The sequence below is a fragment of the Rattus norvegicus genome, chromosome 16, assembly GCF_036323735.1.
Source record: "Rattus norvegicus strain BN/NHsdMcwi chromosome 16, GRCr8, whole genome shotgun sequence".
NCBI lineage: Eukaryota > Metazoa > Chordata > Mammalia > Rodentia > Muridae > Rattus > Rattus norvegicus.
In genome coordinates, this window is record NC_086034.1 from 76,952,893 (window position 1) to 76,974,636 (window position 21,744).

The 21,744-nt window shown below is 39.6% G+C and overlaps 1 protein-coding gene across 3 annotated transcripts; it reads right to left on the reverse strand.

Moving 5' to 3' along the window:
- Positions 1-3,668: 3,668 nt before the first annotated feature.
- On the reverse strand, positions 3,669-16,503 carry Defb50 (defensin beta 50). 3 transcript variants are annotated; one of them, XM_063275689.1, is made up of 3 exons: positions 16,279-16,503; positions 16,001-16,070; positions 3,669-3,923 (listed from the first exon to the last, which is right to left on the reverse strand). In XM_063275689.1, the coding sequence occupies exons 1-3, from the start codon at positions 16,475-16,477 to the stop codon at positions 3,812-3,814; spliced, it is 381 nt and encodes a 126-aa protein (XP_063131759.1). In that variant the 5' UTR covers positions 16,478-16,503; the 3' UTR covers positions 3,669-3,811. The 3 variants fall into 3 exon arrangements, with proteins under 3 accessions (XP_063131759.1, XP_063131760.1, NP_001032602.1); XM_063275690.1 differs by lacking the exon at positions 16,279-16,503 and adding an exon at positions 10,666-10,723 and having other exon boundaries at positions 16,001-16,123; NM_001037513.2 differs by lacking the exon at positions 16,279-16,503 and having other exon boundaries at positions 16,001-16,127.
- Positions 16,504-21,744: the final 5,241 nt, after the last annotated feature.

Sequence of the window (21,744 nt, forward strand, 5' to 3'; positions counted from 1 at the left end):
TTCTGAGATTTTATACTACTCTCCCCCATCCTTTTCCTACTTTGTTTTACTAGAGAATTTCTTTTTTTAAAAAAATCATTTCATTTTTTTAAAGATTTATTTATTTAATGTATATGAGTACACTGTAGCTGTCTTCAGACACACCAGAAGAGGGCATCAGATCTCATTATAGATGGTTGTGAGCCACCATGTGGTTGCTGGGATTTGAACTCAGGACCTCTGGAAGAGCAATCAGTGCTCTTAACCACTGAGCCATCTCTCCAGCCCTATTAGAGAATTTCTTGTGTGTGCAGAATGTATTCTTATGTTTTTCCCCTTTCCTCTTACATTTTAAACTTTACCCATTTACTCCCATTTTTCTTTCCTGTTTTACTTATTTGTTCCTCATTTGACAGTAATTCTGAAATGCCAAGTATCTTCTGTCTATTCTCTGATCCTCACCCAGAACATTTTGCTACTGTCTTACAATGAGACATGGCAGTGTTTATCAGCTTCCTCTGCTTCAGGTTCACAGCACCTGACACTTAGGTAGTTGCAGTTAGGGAGCGTTTTCTTGTGCAATGATGATCAAAGATGAAGCTTCAAGCTTTGTTTTATGGAAGCAGTGGGAACAGAGTGTCCTTTCAAGTGTTTCCATTGCAAGATGTTTCGCCGATAAGGTTTTCTTTAATAGCCAAAACCACCTGGGCTTCCTACTACTTGATGGTTATAGATAATAAATTGCCTTTTTAGTGTGCTGGGTGTACGCTATGCACAGGAGAGTGTGTAACTGTTATGGTGGCACTGAAGGTGGTTTAAGATTTAAGATTATTTATTAACTTAGATAAATGAATGTCAAGTCTTGGCTCAAAGACAATTTTTGATGTTTGTTAGAGAGGATGTTTTAGACAACTGCCTCGTTTGTTTGTGTAACGATCAGTCAGATGTGGTAATAGGAAACTCATAGAATGCATAGGAAGCAAGATTAATTGTTTTTGTGTTAGTAGGTTGCATTTTAAACTTGTTATGCTATGGCTAGTTGATATCAATGGGAGGCCTACCTTTTTCTGAAGAGAAACAGAGGAGGAGGAGATGGGGATGGGGGGAGGGGAAATGGTGTGTGAAGGAAAGGAGGAAGAGAAACTGTTGTTGGGATGTTAAAATAATAAATAAATAAGACAAACCTGCTGTATGGATATAACAGGAATAAGCCTGCAAGGGAAGAAGCAGGGTTATTTTGAGGCTCCTTTGGAAAGGACCATGCAGCATGGTCCTTAGCTTAGATGGGTTGGTTTGGATAAATTTGGTGGGTTTGAGTTTTGGTTTGTTTGCTTTGTTTTGCTCTCTAATAAGCTCCTAGTCTCTTTACAGCTGTCCTTGTGTTGATCAAGGAAGAAGAGTATTGCCTCCTGATGTGTACATGCTTGAGGGAGGAGGAAGCTTTGAGCTTTATAGTGTGAACATCACAGGCATCCTCTAGGGGACTCTGTACTGCCTTTCTGGACTGACTGTGGATGGGGTATGAGACTTTCATCCCTGATATACATACTTTCCTGTTTTACTTCATAGAGTAGTCAGGCATCATAACCTACACCAAGTAAAGTATATGTAATGCAATCTATATGTCAGTAGACACTTAACAAAGCAGACTGTTCTCTATATTATGTATCAATAACATTTAGTTGATAGAACAAAACCAACTTCTTTGAAGAGAATAGATTTTGGATATAGTTTATCCTTAGACTCAAAGTAGATTTTTTGAGTATCCATCCAATCAGGCACTACACTTCTGCCCCATTCTAGGTGTGTGACCAGCCTGGAATACGTTGAAATGGGATAGAGTTGGACATTGGGGTAGCTTTAAATACTAATGGTCTCTGGCCTTCTAGCTCTCTAACTATACTGAGTGTTTGCTGATAACTTCTAAAACATCCCCAAAACTTCCTTGCTCATTCTTAGGGTTAAAATCCTCTGGCTTTGGAAAAGAACACCTGTAGCCTAATAGTGGGGATGATTAAGTAAAGGGTTAATTGCTATGGCTTTTTTCTTTTGCCCAGCAGCCTTGCCTCTCAGAGGGAGGCTTGGAGCAATAAATTTTTATTGAACTAGGAGAAGAGTGTCACACTGGCAGAAGAAAAAACTTTTATACAAGCAAATATGAGTAAACTCACTCAAATTCATATACAAGTTCATGCATATATACTCATATACCTCCATGCAAAACAGTTGGTCTCAGCTACATATTTCATATTACATACTGACACATACATATCCATACTTATGTGCATATGGAGCAAAAGACCAAGCACCATTGCAGAAAGAACTCACCAATTCTGGGTGAAAATGAGCTACAATCTTTATTGCATAGCGAAAGAAAAGGCTTCTACCCTTTTATTGCTAAATGAATTAAACCAAAGTCCATAAGGAAAAAGTTTTGTCCTCTTTAGTAAAACTAAGCCTGCCTTTCATTAAGAAAAGATCTGTTCTGTCCCTAGGCAAGGAGGAGCCTTCCTACTCCTGCTCTCTCTTAAGCTTCTTTTTAACTCTTTCCCTCTGCATTCTGTGTATTGCTCTCTTAATTTCTAAGTTTCCCTTTAATTTCTAAAGTATCCTACAGTAATGTCCTTCTCCTCCTTATCTTGATCTTTCTTTGTGCTCTAATAATGCCTTTGATCAACATGCCACATACATTTTCTAGGGGAATAGATCACAAATTTTTTTCAAGCATATTTTTTTTCTTTTACAAAAGTTCACTAGAAATTCAAACATAAATTCAAATCATAAATTGAATAAGAAGTTTACAGCAGAGAATGTTTACAAATGTCTCTATTAACACTAGACAGTCATTATCTCTCACTAGCTCTACAGGTTCATGGAGAGTTAAAGACCTTAAGTAAGTTATCATTGAAGTTTTGTCTAGATAAACCCAGTCAATATTTTATTTTCTGTTCTTGCATCTGCAATATATCATTAGTTCCCTTTTTATATCCTTTGGTTAATTGTTTTACAAATTCTTAGAATGTTCTCTAAGTTGTTAAGTGCCTGCTTTCTACCTCAGAAGCAATTAACTCATGACACTTAAAAACTTGTAGACTAATACATAGGTGAATGCCAGGAGCAAACCCCTGAACTGAGAATGGGACCACCGTTGGAGGAATCAGAGAAAGGACTGGAAGAGCTTGAAGGGGCTTGAGACCCCATATGAACAACAATGCCAAGCAACCAGAGCTTCCAGGGACTAAGGCACTACCCAAAGACTGTACATGGACTGACCCTGGGCTCCAACCTCATAGGTGGCAATGAACAGCCTAGTAAGAGCACCAGTGGAAGGGGAAGCCCTGCTAAGACTGAACCCCCAGTGTTGGGGGAGGGCGGTAATGGGGGGAGGAGGGAGAGGGGAACACCCATATCGAAGGGGAGGGGGAGGGGTTAGGGGGATGTTGGCCTGGAAACTGGGAAAGGGAATAACATTCGAAATGTAAATAAGAAATACTCAAGTTAATAAAGAAAAAAAACTTGCAGACTTCTCATTTCAGTTTCGACATCAGAAAGGACTTAATAGCAGTATTTATTATAATAGTCTTAATAATTACTAGCATAATTTAGGAATTCTTATAGACCCATCATTAAGAATTAAGATGCCATCTATTTGTGTATATATAGCATCAATAGAAAACAGTCCATCATTGTTGTTTTGCAGAAATCTGGTTCAAAGAGTGGGCAGATTTTATTCACTTTATTGAAACAATGGTAAAATATTCTTCATATGGCTTCAGTGCTCTATATATTATCCAGCCTCACAGGTACCATGCAGCATACAGATTTCTTATCATTACAGAGACCATCCACATTGCCATAGAAAGGGCAATTGTCGCCGAAAACAGCTGCTATTTTTGGTATACATTTGAACCTGACATGAACTGTACCAGGGTGACTGCCAACACCTGAAAGAAGAGAACACAGGTGTTAGTATATTTTAGCTGTCTGTGCAATGATTTTAGTGCTTTTGTTAAGGATGAGAGACACTGATCTGCAAAGCTCGCAAGAGAAATTTCCCTTCCAAGATAATCAATCTAGGAGACAACCAAGAAAAGCAGACCTGTGAACAGCTCATTAGTCAGGTAGAGCAGCAAAACTCTGAACATGGTTTTCTTTTACTGAGAGGCCTTGAGGTTTACAGGGAAATCAAATGATGACTCCTGATCATTTTAAAACTCATTCTACCACAATTCGAGAATGATTTTTTTCAGTTTGCAATGCTTCAGTAGAATCTGCGGCTGTGAGAACTTTGTGATGCATCTACTCACCATCTATCTTTAGCTAGACTGGCCCTTACCTCTATAATATCAGCTCTTCAACCTCTCTAACTCTATTTCTACTGGAACTTTGCATCCTTTCCTGTCAGGATGAAATGATGTTTACTCTATGATAATATCAATTTTCTACAGTTAGAATTTATTATGACTTCTGTTCAGTGCCATGAAGTTCTAATGGATAGGTACTCGAGTAGTTTTCTATGTATTTAATGAGCTATCACCTTGCTTCATAACTCATAGTTATTTGAATGAGAGGTCCTCCCACAGTCTCCTGTATTTGAACACTTGGTTTCTATGATAGCTTCTTTTGGGGTGTTTTATACTTATCCATTGGAGGAAGTATGTCACGGTGGCTAGTATTGACATTTTAAGGTCTTGCCATACTCCTAGTTCTTCAGAATTATAGTATTCAGTATAACCTCTCAGGACCCTGTTGTAGCTACTATACCTGCTGATTGCTGTGAGGCCTCCAGGCCAGGATAGACTCTTATGTCCTTATAGAACCATTAACACAAATAAATAAACCCTTTCTTCTATGATTGCCTTTCTTCTTAAGAAAGTAAATAATACATTAGTCTTGGTGTTTATGTACCTGGAAAATCTTGTGTTGAAACCCAGTGCCTCAGAAGGCAGCAGTAATTGCTCTAGACTTTTGAAACAGTTCATCATAGCTAAATAGAGCATGGCTGGTGCCCTTCATGAGAATATGTAGATAGTTACAAAGGAAGAGAGCTGAGTATAGATACAAGAGAGAGGTGTCATCAACAAACCAAATGGAGGAACCATATGAGCTGCTAACATTGTAGCCCCAACTTTCAACTTTCTAGTACTATGAAAAAATGATTATCAACTATTGAAGACCCTTGGTGTGTGACATTTTGTGATAGAAACCTGAACAGGCTAAAATAACAGGCCATATCCAACCTGAGAGACAGGGCACCTTAACACTGTGTGACTCTGTGTTGGAAGATGTTTTTATTTGGATTGAAATTGCTCACCTAGTAATTTCTACACAGGGTCTTATTCTTAAAATTTTTACAATGAGTCTAGTCATAGGAAGTTAAATGATTTTTAATAATTTCATTCCAATATTTCTTTATGTTATGTCCTTGTTCTTGTACTCCACTTCCTGTGTTTAATCAGTCATGTTCAGGTTCTAATGTCGAATTCAAAATTTGAGTCTCAGGAACAAATTAAGAACACCTTAGTTGTGTCCCATCATCCAAGAATAAAAGATGCTTCTCACTGGTCTTCTACGCCTTACTCCTGTTCTGTTATTTCCACTATAGGAGCCAGTATCTGGATAAAGCTAAAACATCATTTCATCAGCAATGTCAGTTCTCAATGTCCAAATGGGGCTTGTGGTTACTAGGTGTCACAGGGAATAAATCCATTATAGAGAAACTTGTCTTGGACTCTGTTGCCATTGAGATTGAGGTAAAAGAGGATGAATAGACATTTTGATAACCCTATCTGATACTCTGCTAAAAGAAGGACTTTAGATGGAGCCACTTGGCTGCAACATAAACCCCACCTGTCTGGTTTCCAGCTCATAGTCATTGTCTGTATCTGATTCCTGGTTAATCTGCCCATGATGACCCTAAGTGGTAATAGCTTCAATCTTATGTCAAATCCACCTTCCAGGCTTTATTCTTGCTCTACTTCTAAACATAGAAGTTTCTCAGTACTATTATGAATATTAGAATGCTAATGTGTCTTTGGCATATGAGTTTCGCTTCTCTTGTATACAAAGTACTAGGATTGGTAGCCATGCATTTGAGTTGCATTATAATTTTTAGAGGAAATTCCTAGTAATGAACAGTTTCCTGTAGTAGTTACACTAATCCATTCTCTCAATTACTCCTAACATTTTCATTTTTCCCATCTCAGCAACACTGTTCTCATGAATTTGACTGTTTGAAGATAGACCCTTTAGAGGTAATGTTATTAAATGATATGGGAGGAAGCTATCAGGGTTCATAAGGTTTCTTTGAAAAGAAATGTAGATATAGTCACATAGGAATTAGTTGAGTGGTAAGGCAGAGAGAAGACACAGCTGCCAGTTAAGGAGACATCCCTCAGCAGAATCCAAAACTGCTGTCACTTTGACTTCAAGCTCCAACTACTCAGAAATGTGAGGAGATTGTTTTCTTCACTTTCTTAGACATGGGGTATAACTGCAGAGATTGATAATTCAAAGCTATTGGGTTATTGTTAGCGAGAATTCCACAGTTACCTTTCCTTGTATAGCTTCTTTCCATTTGTGGGACTGAGAACTCTAAAACTCAGGTTGAGCTGATACTCACTTAGCAGATAATTTTATATTGAGCAGTCTTAGAAATCACTTTGCTAGGTCAGGGCAGATTAGCAACTATCTGTTTTCTCCAAGAAATACACCTCATTAGCGAACACATACATACTAATGATAAAGAAATATTGAAGGTCAAAGTATTGAGCAAATGAATGTTGGATCAACCATTTTGACTTCAAGTCAACAAAGTTGACTACGATTAAGAATTACTCGAAGAGAACAAGGAAGCCACTACATATTAATAAGGGGATTAATATCAAGAAGAAATAATAGTTCTAAGTATATACTTATTAAATAGCAGGGATCTTGATTTCATAAAGCAAACATTAATGGACACAAAAGGACAAGTAGGCCTAGACAAAATAGTAGTAGGTGATTTCAATACACCTCTTCTACTAGGGTTAAGTCGAGGAAAAACATTCAATGTTGAGCCACAGCATAGACACACTCAGAAATCTATAGCAAGAAAACCTGCAAAGTCTGTAGGAATACCATGAAATAGAAAAATAATGTTCTCCATGACAGGAAAATAAATGGAGTAGAATAGTTTAAAATTCTGTAATCTAATGGACATACACATACCACAAACAAAATAGACCGCAGTCTTTGGAATAGAGCTAAGACAGTTCTAAAGTAACTTTTATATGAGTACTTGCATTCTTAAAAGGAAGAAAAAAATCTAAAATAAACAATTGAATGATGTGCCTCAACATCTTAGAATAACAAGTCAAACATGACAACAGCAGACTGAAAAGACTATGAATTCTGAAGCAGATTTATGTTTTAATGAACAGAAGAGTAACAGAGAAACACAGAAAAGGCAATAAAACATAATCAAAGTTCTCAGACAACGGAAATGAAAGAGTGAATTTCGCACCCTAACCTAATAAAATAAGAAATGGAAAAGGTAGTGTTACAATAGATTAGTTAATACACTGTAAAGTTTTGTTGAAAAAAAGTAAATGGGAACTTGCAAGAAATGATAGGTTCATAGACTTATTTTTTCTACCCGAACTAAATTCAGAGATTATCAACAACTCAAACAGATCAACCTACAACAAGCAAGAAACTGAAATGATGTTAAAGACTTTCCCGGCCGCCGCGGAGAGCTCGCAGGCAGCACCCCACGAGCAAACTTGAGCCTCAGGACCACAGGTAAGACCAACTTTTCTGCTGCAAGTGACCTGCCTGGTGAACTCAGGACTCACAGAGGCAAAATTCCTCTAGGACCGGGCACTTCTGTATTTAGCGGGGGGGGGGGGGGCAAACCTGCGGATCCCTGCCTGCAGCAGCTCTCTGCTCCCAAACTCTGTGGGAGAGAGACCTCACCGCCTGGTCAGGTGGGCACTCCTGAGGCTGCAGAGCAGAAGAGACCACCAACACTGCCCACCCCTGCTCACATCCCTGGCCCAAGAGGAAACTGTATACGGCCTCTGGGTTCCTGTAGAGGAGGGCCCAGGAGCAGCAGGTCTGCTGCATCTGAGACACCTCGAACCTGAAGGGACCGACCAGATAAACAGTTCTCTGCACCCAAATCCCGTGGGAGGGAGAGCTAAACCTTCAGAGAGGCAGACATGCCTGGGAAACCAGAAGAGACTGCACTCTGCACACATCTCGGACGCCAGAGGAAAACACCAAACGCCATCTGGAACCCTGGGGCATGGAAGCTCCCAGAAAGGGCAGAGCAGATCTTCCTGGTTTCTGCCGCTGCAGAGAGCTCATAGGCAGCACCCCACGAGCAAACTTGAGCCTCGGAACCACAGGAAAGACCAACTTTTCTGCTGCAAGTGACCTGCCTGGTGAACTCAAGACACAGGCCCACAGGAACAGCTGAAGACCTGTAGATAGGAAAAACTACACGCCCGAAAGCAGAACACTCTGTCCCCATAACTGGCTGAAAGAAAACAGGAAAACAGGTCTACAGCACTCCTGACACACAGGCTTATAGGACAGTCTAGCCAATGTCAGAAATAGCAGAACAAAGTAACACTAGAGATAATCTGATGGCGAGAGGCAAGCACAGGAACCCAAGCAACAGAAACCAAGATTACATGGCATCATCGGAGCACAATTCTCCCACCAAAGCAAACACGGAATATCCAAACATGCCAGAAAAGCAAGATCTAGTTTCAAAACCATATTTGATCATGATGCTGGAGGACTTCAAGAAAGACGTGAAGAACTCCCTTAGAGAAACACAGGAAAACATTAATAAACAAGTAGAAGCCTACAGAGAGGAATCGCAAAAATCCCTGAAAGAATTCCAGGAAAACATAAATAAACAAGTAGAAGCCCATAGAGAGGAGTCACAAAAATCCCTGAAAGAATTCCAGGAAAATACAATCAAACAGTTGAAGGAATTAAAAATGGAAATAGAAGCAATCAAGAAAGAACACATGGAAACAACCCTGGATATAGAAAACCAAAAGAAGAGACAAGGAGCTATAGATACGAGCTTCACCAACAGAATACAAGAGATGGAAGAGAGAATCTCAGGGGCAGAAGATTCCATAGAAATCATTGACTCAACTGTCAAAGATAATATAAAGCAGAAAAAGCTACTGGTCCAAAATATACAGGAAATCCAGGACTCAATGAGGAGATCAAACCTAAGGATAATAGGTATAGAAGAGAGTGAAGACTCCCAGCTCAAAGGACCAGTAAATATCTTCAACAGAATCATAGAAGAAAACTTCCCTAACCTAAAGAAAGGGATACCCATAAGCATACAAGAAGCCTACAGAACTCCAAATAGATTGGACCAGAAAAGAAACTCCTCCTGTCACATAATAGTCATAACACCAAATGCACAAAATAAAGAAAGAATATTAAAAGCAGTAAGGGAAAAAGGTCAAGTAACATATAAAGGCAGACCTATCAGAATCACACCAGACTTTTCGCCAGAAACTATGAAAGCCAGAAGATCCTGGACAGATGTCATACAGACCCTAAGAGAACACAAATGCCAGCCCAGGTTACTGTATCCTGCAAAACTCTCAATTAACATATATGGAGAAACCAAGATATTCTATGACAAAACCAATTTTACACAATATCTTTCTACAAATCCAGCACTACAAAGGATAATAAATGGTAAAGTCCAACATAAAGAGGCAAGATACACCCTAGAAGAAGCAAGAAACTAATCGTCTCGGCAACAAAACAAAGAGAAGAAAAGCACACAAACATAACCTCATATCCAAATATGAATATAACAGGAAGCAATAATCACTATTCCTTAATATCTCTCAACATCAATGGCCTCAACTCCCCAATAAAAAGACATAGATTAACAAACGGGATACGCAACGAGGACCCTGCATTCTGCTGCCTACAGGAAACACACCTCAGAGACAAAGACAGACACTACCTCAGAGTGAAAGGCTGGAAAACAACTTTCCAAGCAAATGGTCAGAAGAAGCAAGCTGGAGTAGCCATTCTAATATCAAATAAAATCAATTTTTAACTAAAAGTCATCAAAAAAGATAAGGAAGGATACTTCATATTCATCAAAGGAAAAATTCACCAAGATGAACTCTCAATCCTACATATGTATGCCCCAAATACAAGGGCACCTACATACGTAAAAGAAACCTTACTAAAGCTCAAAACACACATTGCACCTCACACAATAATAGTAGGAGATTTCAACACCCCACTCTCATCAATGGACAGATCATGGAAACAGAAATTAAACACAGACATAGACAGACTAAGAGAACTCATGAGCCAAATGGACTTAACAGATATTTATAGAACATTCTATCCTAAAGCAAAAGAATATACCTTCTTCTCAGCTCCTCATGGTACTTTCTCCAAAATTGACCATATAATTGGTAAAAAACGGGCCTCAACAGGTACAGAAAGATAGAAATAATCCCATGCATGCTATCAGACCACCACGGCCTAAAGCTGGTCTTCAATAACAATAAGGGAAGAATGCCCACATATACGTGGAAATTGAACAATGCTCTACTCAATGATAACCTGGTCAAGGAAGAAATAAAGAAAGAAATTAAAGACTTTTTAGAATTTAATGAAAATGAAGGTACAACATACCCAAACTTATGGAACACAATGAAAGCTGTGCTAAGAGGAAAACTCATAGCGCTGAGTGCTGCAGAAAGAAACAGGAAAGAGCATATGTCACCAACTTGACAACACACCTAAAAGCTCTAGAACAAAAAGAAGCAAATACACCCAGGAGGAGTAGAAGCCAGGAAATAATCAAACTCAGAGCTGAAATCAACCAAGTAGAAACAAAAAGGACCATAGAAAGAATCAACAGAACCAAAAGTTGGTTCTTTGAGAAAATCAACAAGATAGATAAACCCTTAGCCAGACTAACGAGAGGACACAGAGAGTATGTCCAAATTAACAAAATCATAAATGAAAAGGGAGACATAACTACAGATTCAGAGGAAATTCAAAAAATCATCAGATCTTACTATAAAAGCCTATATTCAACAAAACTTGAAAATCTGCAGGAAATGGACAATTTCCTAGACAGATACCAGGTACTGAAGTTAAATCAGGAACAGATAAACCAGTTAAAAAACCCCATAACTCCTAAGGAAATAGAAGCAGTCATTAAAGGTCTCCCAACCAAAAAGAGCCCAGGTCCAGACGGGTTTAGTGCAGAATTCTATCAGACCTTCATAGAAGACCTCATACCAATACTATCCAAACTATTCCACAAAATTGAAACAGATGGAGCACTACCGAATTCCTTCTATGAAGCCACAATTACTCTTATACCTAAACCACACAAAGACCCAACAAAGAAAGAGAACTTCAGACCAATTTCCCTTATGAATATCGACGCAAAAATACTCAATAAACTTCTGGCAAACCGAATCCAAGAGCACATCAAAACAATCATCCACCATGATCAAGTAGGCTTCATCCCAGGCATGCAGGGATCTTTTAATATACGGAAAACCATCAACGTGATCCATTATATAAACAAATGAAAGAACAAAACCACATGATCATTTCATTAGATGCTGAGAAAGCATTTGACAAAATACAACACCCCTTCATGATAAAAGTCCTGGAAAGAATAGGAATTCAAGGCCCATACCTAAACATAGTAAAAGCCATAAACAACAAACCAGTTGCTAACATTAAACTAAATGGAGAGAAACTTGAAGCAATCCCACTAAAATCAGGGACTAGACAAGGCTGCCCACACTCTCCCTACTTATTCAATATAGTTCTTGAAGTTCTAGCCAGAGCAATCAGACAACAAAAGGAGGTCAGGGGGATATAGATCGGAAAAGAAGAAGTCAAAATATCACTATTTGCAGATGATATGATAGTATATTTAAGTGATCCCAAAAGTTCCACCAGAGAACTACTAAAGCTGATAAACAACTTCAGCAAAGTGGCTGGGTATAAAATTAACTCAAATAAATCAGTAGCCTTCGTCTACACTAAAGAGAAACAAGCCGAGAAAGAAATTAGGGAAACGACACCCTTCACAATAGACCCAAGTAATATAAAGTACCTCGGTGTGACTTTAACCAAGCAAGTAAAGGATTTGTACAATAAGAACTTCAAGACTCTGAAGAAAGAAATTGAAGAAGACCTCAGAAGATGGAAAGATCTCCCATGCTCATGGATTGGCAGGATTAACATAGTAAAAATGGCCATTTTACCAAAAGCGATCTACAGATTCAATGCAATCCCCATCAAAATTCCAATCCAATTCTTCAAAGAGTTAGACAGAACAATTTGCAAATTCATCTGGAATAACAAAAAACCCAGGATAGCTAAAACTATCCTCAACAATAAAAGGACTTCAGGGGGAATCACTATCCCTGAACTCAAGCAGTATTACAGAGCAATAGTGATAAAAACTGCATGGTATTGGTACAGAGACAGACAGATAGACCAATGGAACAGAATTGAAGACCCAGAAATGAACCCACACACCTATGGGCACTTGATTTTTGACAAAGGGGCCAAAACCATCAAATGGAAAAAAGATAGCATTTTCAGCAAATGGTGCTGGTTCAACTGGAGGTCAACATGTAAAAGAATGCAGATCGATCCATGCTTATCACCCTGTACAAAGCTTAAGTCCAAGTGGATCAAGGACGCCCACATCAAACCAGATACACTCAAACTAATAGAAGAAAAACTAGGGAAGCATCTGGAACACATGGGCACTGGAAAAAAATTCCTGAACAAAACACCAATGCCTTATGCTCTAAGATCAAGAATCGACAAATGGGATCTCATAAAACTGCAAAGCTTCTGTAAGGCAAAGAACACTGTGGTTAGGACAAAACGGCAACCAACAGATTGGGAAAAGATCTTTACCAATCCTACAACAGATAGAGGCCTTATATCCAAAATATACAAAGAACTCAAGAAGTTAGACCACAGGGAGACAAATAACCCTATTAAAAAATGGGGCTCAGAGCTAAACAAAGAATTCACAGCTGAGGAATGCCGAATGGCTGAGAAACACCTAAAGAAATGTCCAACATCTTTAGTCATAAGGGAAATGCAAATCAAAACAACCCTGAAATTTCACCTCACACCAGTGAGAATGGCTAAGATCAAAAACTCAGGTGACAGCAAGTGCTGGTGAGGATGCAGAGAAAGAGGAACACTCCTCCATTGTTGGTGGGATTGCAGACTGGTACAACCATTCTGGAAATCAGTCTGGAGGTTCCTCAGAAAATTGGACATTGAACTGCCTGGGGATCCAGCTATACCTCTCTTGGGCATATACCCAAAAGATGCCCCAACATATAAAAAAGACACGTGCTCCACTATGTTCATAGCAGCCTTATTTATAATAGCCAGAACCTGGAAAGAACCCAGATGCCCTTCAACAGAGGAATAGATACAGAAATTGTGGTACATCTACACAATGGAATATTACTCAGCTGTCAAAAACAATGACTTTATGAAATTCGTAGGCAAAAGGTTGGAACTGGAAAATATCATCCTGAGTGAGCTAACCCAATCACAGAAAAACACACATGGTATGCACTCATTGATAAGTGGGTATTAGCCCAAATGCTTGAATTACCCTAGATGCATAGAACAAATGAAACTCAAGACGGATGATCAAAATGTGAATGTTTCACTCCTTCTTTAAAAGGGGAACAAGAATACCCTTGGCAGGGAATAGAGAGGCAAAGATTAAAACAGACACAGAAGGAACACCCATTCAGAGACTGCCCCACATGTGGCCCATACATATACAGCCACCCAATTAGACAAGATGGATGAAGCAAAGAAGTGCAGACCGACAGGAGCTGGATGTAGATTGCTCCTGAGAGACACAGCCAGAATACAGTAAATACAGAGGCGAATGCCAGCAGCAAACCACTGAACTGAGAATAGGACCCCCGTTGAAGGAATCAGAGAAAGAACTGGAAGAGCTTGAAGGGGCTCGAGACCCCATATGTACAACAATGCCAACCAACCAGGGCTTCCAGGGACTAAGCCACTACCTAAAGAGTATACATGGACTGACCCTGGTCTCTGACCTCATAGGTAGCAATGAATATCCTAGTAAGAGCACCAGTGGAAGGGTAAGCCCTGGGTCCTGCTAAGACTGAACCCCCAGTGAACTAGATTGTTAGGGGGAGGGCGGCAATGGGGGGAGGGTGGGGAGGGCAATACCCATAAAGAAGGGGAGGGGGAGGGATTAGGGGGATGTTTGCCCGGAAACCGGGAAAGGGAATAACACTCGAAATGTATATAAGAAATACTCAAGTTAATAAAAAAGAGAGAGAGGGGAGAGAGAGAGAGAGAGAGAGAGAGAGAGAGAGAGAGAGAGAGAGAGAAAGCTCCCAGTACTGGGGACAAAAGTTAAAAAAAAAAGACTTTCCCATCAGGAAAACACCACTGGGACAGTGTGGATTCGCAGCTGACCTGAACCAGATCCTTAAAGAATCAGAATAAAAAATAAATGGTGTTCCTCAAATTTTTCCACGATACTTAAGGGCAAAGAACACTAGCAAACTCCTTATTTGACATCATCCTTATTTTGATTCCGGATTCTAGTAAAAACAAAACAAGAGAAAACTAGAGTCCAATTCATCTGACAAATGCAGCAATCTTAATGCCTGTGTCCCTGGATGCCTGCTTCTTTCTTAGGGTAGATAAGAACATGTGGCCATTCGTACCCAGAATGTTCTTTCGTCTTTGAGTAAGGTACTCAGAAACAAGCTGACAGTTAGCAGATGTAAATATGAGAAAAAGATGTTTTAAAACTATCTTGACTTTGTAACATATGAAAGAAACGACAAGTTTATTTTCTCAGTGAAACCAGCGCGCGCGTGCACGCACACATGCGCGAACATAGGCACGCATATACGCACGCACTGTAAATCCAGACAAATTAAACATCGTGTTCTTTAATATTCAGAAAATTCTGACATTTACTAGTTCCTAAACATTTCAATTCAGGAAGCTGATTACCTCTGCAATGAGCCACAACCAGATGCCTGGAAAAACCTTGATCAAGAGGCTTCGGAAAGGAAAACTGGGGCAAATATATTTGCCATAAGTAACAAGGCAAATCTCTAAGATAAAGTGATAGCCTGCAGACAGGAATAATAACTTTTTTTCCCATAAATTTTGCCAGCCTCTTCCTCCTAGAGGAGCCCTGTTTCAGGGATGAAATAACAAAGGCAGGAAACATGATTTATCCAAGATTCAGTGTGTGAGAGTGCAGAATTGAAACGTGTTCTGTTTGTGTTTGTTTGTTGTTTTGAAACAGGGTTTCTTCGTGTAGCCCTGGCTGTCCTGCAACTCACTATATAAACCAGGTTGTTTGAATTCAGAGAGCTGCCTGCATGTGCCCCTGCCCTTGCCCCTGCCTAAGTGCTGGGATTAGTGGGCCACAACTGCATGGTTCAAATGCGTTCTTGATTCCTATTGTAAGATTTCTTATCAGGATAACTTTGGCTCAGAGAGGTGACATCTCTGTTGTGAGACAAAGCCAGACTCCCTGTACAAGAAGAGATCTCCTCATTGGAAAATGTGTTTGGTTGTCACAATAAAGTCTTTCCTGACTGTCAGATCTTCTGGTTAGTCATAAGACTGCCTGACAAACCTTTGGGAGAAGCGATGCATTTCACTTGGAGCAAACATGATGGCTGCCTCTCTGCAAAGACAGTTCCTTCACACTCATGACATAAACAAATGATGAGGTGCTGGGAGCTGCCAGGGACAAGCCTGCATCCATGCCATGATCAGACCCATGGTGCCCACGGTAGAATTTATAGACATTATGGTCATCAATGCAGCCACTGCCCTCTGAATTCTCTCTCAAGAATGCTGCCTTCAAAGCAGCATCCTTCAGCCTTCCTCAGTCTCTGTTTCCCTCGCCCTGGTTAGTTCTCTAGCAGGTGATGGTGTTTACCTTTGACAAACACGGAGAGGAGGCCAGATATCAGCAACAGAAGGTGGAGAGTCTTCATGGTGTTTGTAAGCTGCGAACAGAGAACAGAGAGAATGAGAAACTCGCAGGAGACTGAGGAGAGAGAAGAATCCCAAAGACAGAGAACAGCTAGATTTATACAGAGGTATGGCTGCATAAATTTATAAATGAGGTAGAGGGAGGAGTTAATCTAGATTAATGCTCCAGCTGGCCCACTGACCATTTGTCTTGAGAGATTTCCAATCCTGGTGTCTGTTTACCTGCAGCTCGAGTTTGTGCTCCTGGAAACTCCAAAATCTTGATTCCTGTTGTGTTTTCTAGAATGGGGAGTTCTGAGGGTTTCCTAGCAAGGTAGCCCCAGATAGGATCTGTCTGTAAGGACTCAGAAAGCCTGTGGAGGGAGGCACAGCACTCCAAGCAGTGAGCTGTCTGGTCAGAGCAGGTGTTTGCTCCTCTCATCTAGCTGTGTCTTTGCTGCAGACCTTAGAACTTTACCGTCTCGGGTTCATAAAATATGTGTGGGACTCAGGGATGGAATTTGTTCCTCTGGTAGACAACGTTGTACTCCGTCTCTCTTCTAGACTCCATCTTTCTCCTTGAAGCATGAAGGCCAGGTGTATTCTTCCTACAGGATGTGGGTTCTTGGGATTTTTTTTCTATTGAGTATCCTCAGAAGTGAGCTCCCATGGGCTCATACAGGGGCCACTGGATAAAGTCTCAGAAGGTTTTGACATTCTGTCCAGTTTTAATTTTCTAGTGCCTTGCACCCACCATGTACACACTGATTCTAATACTTTAATAACATATTTATAATTGATCTTTAGTGCCACTCTGTGATCAGCTTTCTTGATGCCTTAGCAAGTAGACTAATTTTTTTCCACATTGAAATACCTGCTTCATTCAGTATATAAAAATATTTTTTGGTGGGAATTTTGATCTTTTATTAATGTTGTTTGTGTATACTCATAGGGATGTGTGTTATGCTGGCATTTAATTGTATTTAATTAGTTAATCGATCAATTAATTGAATTAATGTAATTAATTGTACTGCATGCAGGAAATGTAATGGTTCCCCCCTCAACTCTTTCACCTGTTTTCTCCCTTGCACTCAATCTCTTTCTTTTCCCAACTAGAGCCATTCCAGTTTGGTTTCTGTTACCATAGTAAACATAGTGACCAAGAGCAACTTGGAGAGCAATGGTGTCATTTTGTCTTGAAGGTTATGTTTCATCATCCAGGGAAGCAATGCAGTAACTTGAGGAGGAGCTGGAAGCAAAATTTACGGAGGAGCGTTGTTTGATTCCAGGTTTACATTTAGCTGTATTTTGTATACAGTCCATCCCCTGCCTGGGGATGATACTGCCCATAGTGAGCAAGGCCCTCCCACATCAACTAGCAATCAAGAAAATTCTCCCACAGACATGTCCATAAAACAATTGGACAGAGGCATTTTTTCTTTTTTTCCATCTTTATTAATTGAGCATTTCTTATTTACATTTCAATTGCTATTCCCCTTCCCAGTTTCTGGGCCAACATCCCCCAATCCCTCCCCCTCCCCTTCTTAATGGGTGTTCCCCTTTCCATCCTCCCCCCATTACCGCCCTCCCCCCAACAATCACGTTCACTGGGGGTTCAGTCTTGGCAGGACCAAGGGCTTCCCCTTCCACTGGTGCTCTTACTAGGCTATTCATTGTTACCTATGTGGTTGGAGCCCAGGGTCAGTCCATGTATAGTTGTTGGGTAGTGTCTTAGTCCCTAGAAGCTCTGGACAGAGGCATTTCTTAAACAGAGGTTTCTATTTTCCAGGTATACAATCAACCCCCACATGCCTCTTCTACCCTCATGTCACATATAAAAATTAGTTTCTAAGTGTGAGAGAAAATGTGATATTTAGCATTCTGTATCAGGCTGATTGCACTACAAGTGAAAGTACTAAGTTCCACATAATTACCCACAGCTGGCTTAAATGTAATTCTCTTTACAACTTAGTAAATGCCATTGTAAGCATGCAATGCTTCTGTACTCATTTATCTGTTGATAAATATCCTGGATGATTCTACGATTTGCCTATTGGAATCAGCACCAGAGTAAACACTGAGGCACACATAATTCTGTAGTACATTGACTTAGATTCCTCGGGCATGCTCCTAGAAGTGATTTGGCTGTATCACAATTTTGATTATCACTGTAGATTTAATCTGCATTTATATAATGACCAATGCCTTAGTTATCTTTCTTTTTCTGAGGCTGTGACAATATTCCTTGACAGAGAAACTTAAGGAATTGTTAATTTTGGAGAGTTCCACTGTGCAAGTCTATCATGGTGGGGAGTCTACAGAGGCAGGCACTTTAGGCAGCTGCTCACAAGGCATCTGCACTCCGGAAGCAGTGAGAGGTGATTCTAGGACTCAGCTGTTGTTCTTCTTTGTAGTCTGGTCACTAGGACTGATCTTTCTGAACCTCAAGTAAGGTCATCTAGATGTCCTTCACAGATAAGTCATAAGGCTTGCCTAAACTGAATATCTCCTCAGAGGGAAGGGCAGGGGGTTATCTACTGTGTGTTCTATTTGTCTGTCTGTCTGTCTCTGTATCTGGGATGCTGCAGATTGAAGAGAAGACCTTGTGCATGCTAGGTAAGGAACTGAGTCACACCCCTTTCTACATGATTCTAGATCTTATGACATTGACAATTAATAGTAGCCATTTCATCTAAGAGTGTTGAACACTGTAGATCTTAGTAAAGAGTAATCTATAAACTCACAGAATCATTAATGGGGCTGGAAAGTTTTGTCTCTTCATTGCCACTGATATACATGAGTAAAGAATTCTAGTCCTATGTTGAAAACTATTCTGCTTTTTCCTCGTGTGGCTGGCATATTGGTAGAGTACAGATAAACATATAACTTGTGCAGAAAGTGAGCCTTGAATTACTTCTGCTGTTTTATCACTAGGTGGGGCTTTAAACCCAAGTTTCCCTCAATTCTGAGGTAGACTTAGAACCACCAACCTATGATCTAGTTGGGTGTACATGGCTCTGTGATCAAGACTACTTGTTGCTTTTGCTTCAGACTTGATACTCAGTCAGCACCCACAGACCTCTCCCACAACACATCTAACTTATATATCCAGACAGAGCTATGCCCCGTCTCCCTCCCACCCCTCACCACACACACTCCAGGCTTAAACCAAGACATACATTCTGCTAACCAACTCAGTCCTCCCTGTCTCCTTGAGTTCATTCCACCCAGGCCATTTCAACCTTTAGGCCCAATGTATCCTTTCTTCTGCCCCAATCTGCTTTGTCCATATCAGACACAGAACTAGCAACAACAACAACAACAACAACAACAACAACAACAACAACACAAAATCCAGGTGCCCAGATCTCATTGCAAAAACATCAATGACATGAATGGTCAAGGCAGTATTTTCTGTGAAACCTACCAGTTCTATAGAAATGTTTACCAATGAGAATTGCTAAAAATAAACCCCACGATACAGAATTTAAAAGATCATAAATTTCATTAAAAATTCAGAAAGTTTAACACACATACACACACACACACACACACACACACACACACACCAATAAAATTAAGAAGAAAAAATCTTAAGAATAAATGCTGAAGGAAGAGGAAGTACAAACACAAGGTTAAAGGAAATGACATCCAAGACTTAAGACTGGAACTCAGTGAGGAGATTGAAACATTGACGTGGACACCTACTGAAATAAAGATGGGATTGAAAAAATCCAATAATTCTAGAAACCCAAAGGATATCTTTACAAGTAGAATAATCAAGCAGAAGACAGCATATCAGGACTCAAAGTAGGTAATCTAGACAAAATAAGCAAGAAATATGAATTAAAAAAAAACCACAGGAAAGGAACATACAGGAAGTGTAAGACAACCATGGAGAAAGCCAAACCTCCAATTTACAAACATAGATGAGGGAAAGGATCCTGTCAGTGACATGGACCTGATATTCAACAAGATCTTCAATTTCCCCAAACTTTGGGTAGAAACTATGCAGATTCTTCTAAGAAACACGCAGAACACCAAATAGACAAGTCCAGGAAAGAAAATGGGCTTAAGAGATATCTGTAGAATATTCCACCCAAACAATAAAAAATACACATCCTGTTTAGATGCACTAGGGAGCTTTTCTAAAACAGAACACATCCTATGACACAAAAGAAAGCTTTGTAAATTGAAGTAGCTCTGTGTGTCTTCTCTGACTAAAACTCCATAAAACATAAACTGACCTCTAACAAATCTCTAGTAATGCACAAACTCATGGAGAATAAACAACTCGCTTAATGAAGAATGGGTCAAAGAAGCAGCTAAGAAAGAATTAAGTAATTTCCTGGAATTAAAGGAAAATGAAAACAGCACAGCAAAGTCTCAAGGACACGTTGAAAGCCACCATGTGAGGGAAATGTATAGACCTAAGTGCCTACACCAAAACTCAGAAAGAGCACAAATAAATTACTTACTGATGCAACTCAAAAATCTGAAAACAAAAGCAAACCAAATCTACTCTCAGTCAATGGCAAGGAATAATAATAATCAGAACAGAAATCATTGGAATGGAAACAAATAAAATAGCATAAAGGGTCAAGTAATTTAAGAGCTGGTTCTTTGAAAAGATGAGTAAGATTGACAAACCTTTGGCAAAACTAATCACCCCAAAATCATAAATAAATAAATAGACCAAAAAAACAAAAACAAAAAAAATAGAAAAAGAAAGAGAGCATACAATCATCTCAATAGATGCAGAAAAGACTTTTTGAAAAAAAATTCTACATGCATGCCTTCATGATAAAAGTTCTAGAGAATATAGGACTAGAGGAACATACTTCAATGTAATAAAAAGCTATCTATAAGAAGGTCAGAGCCAACGCCATCCTAAGTGGAGATAAGCTTGAAGCAATTTGACTGAAGTCAAGACTGAAACAAGGTTATTCTCTATCTCCCCTCCTGTTCAGTTTTGCGCTTGAAGTACTAGCTAGAGAAATAACACAAGGGAACAATAGTAAAGGGACGAATAGGGAAAGAGCAAGTCAAACTTTCTCTTTGCAGAAGACATGGTGTTCTATGTAAGAGACCCCAAAAGATTCTACCAGAATGAGTCTAGACACAATAAATAAATTCATTGATGTGGTAGGATACGCAATCAACTTTCACAAACCACAAGCTTTTCTATACACCATTAAGGTACAGATAGAGGTCATGGACACACTCTCATTCCCAATAGCCTCAAAGGAAATAACACACCGGGGAAGAAACCTAACTAAGGAAGTAAAGGATTTCCACAATGAAAACTTCAAAGATTTTCTTAAAATCCTTCAGTGAAAGGATGAGTTGGTTTTTTTTTTAAAAAGCAAGATTGACAAACACCAGTTTCATTTTATTTATTTTGATGTGTGGTTAAGTTGGTTGAATCTGTGGACTGCAAACTCACAGATGAGATCTACCTTACTCCATTCCATGAGCCTGATAACTTATTTCACTTTCTTCTGTTGGTCATCCTCTTCCTAGAATTTTTGTCTGGGTAATGCAATGTCCATCACTCTGGAGTTAGATCAGAGCAATTTTAGACAGAAGTCATTGTAAACCCTGACCATGGCATGACTCAGGCTTGATTCTTGTTCATAGCACAGCACATTAAAGATATCCGGTCAGTTAGCAAATTTCTGGCCATAGGACCAAAAATATCTGTATCTT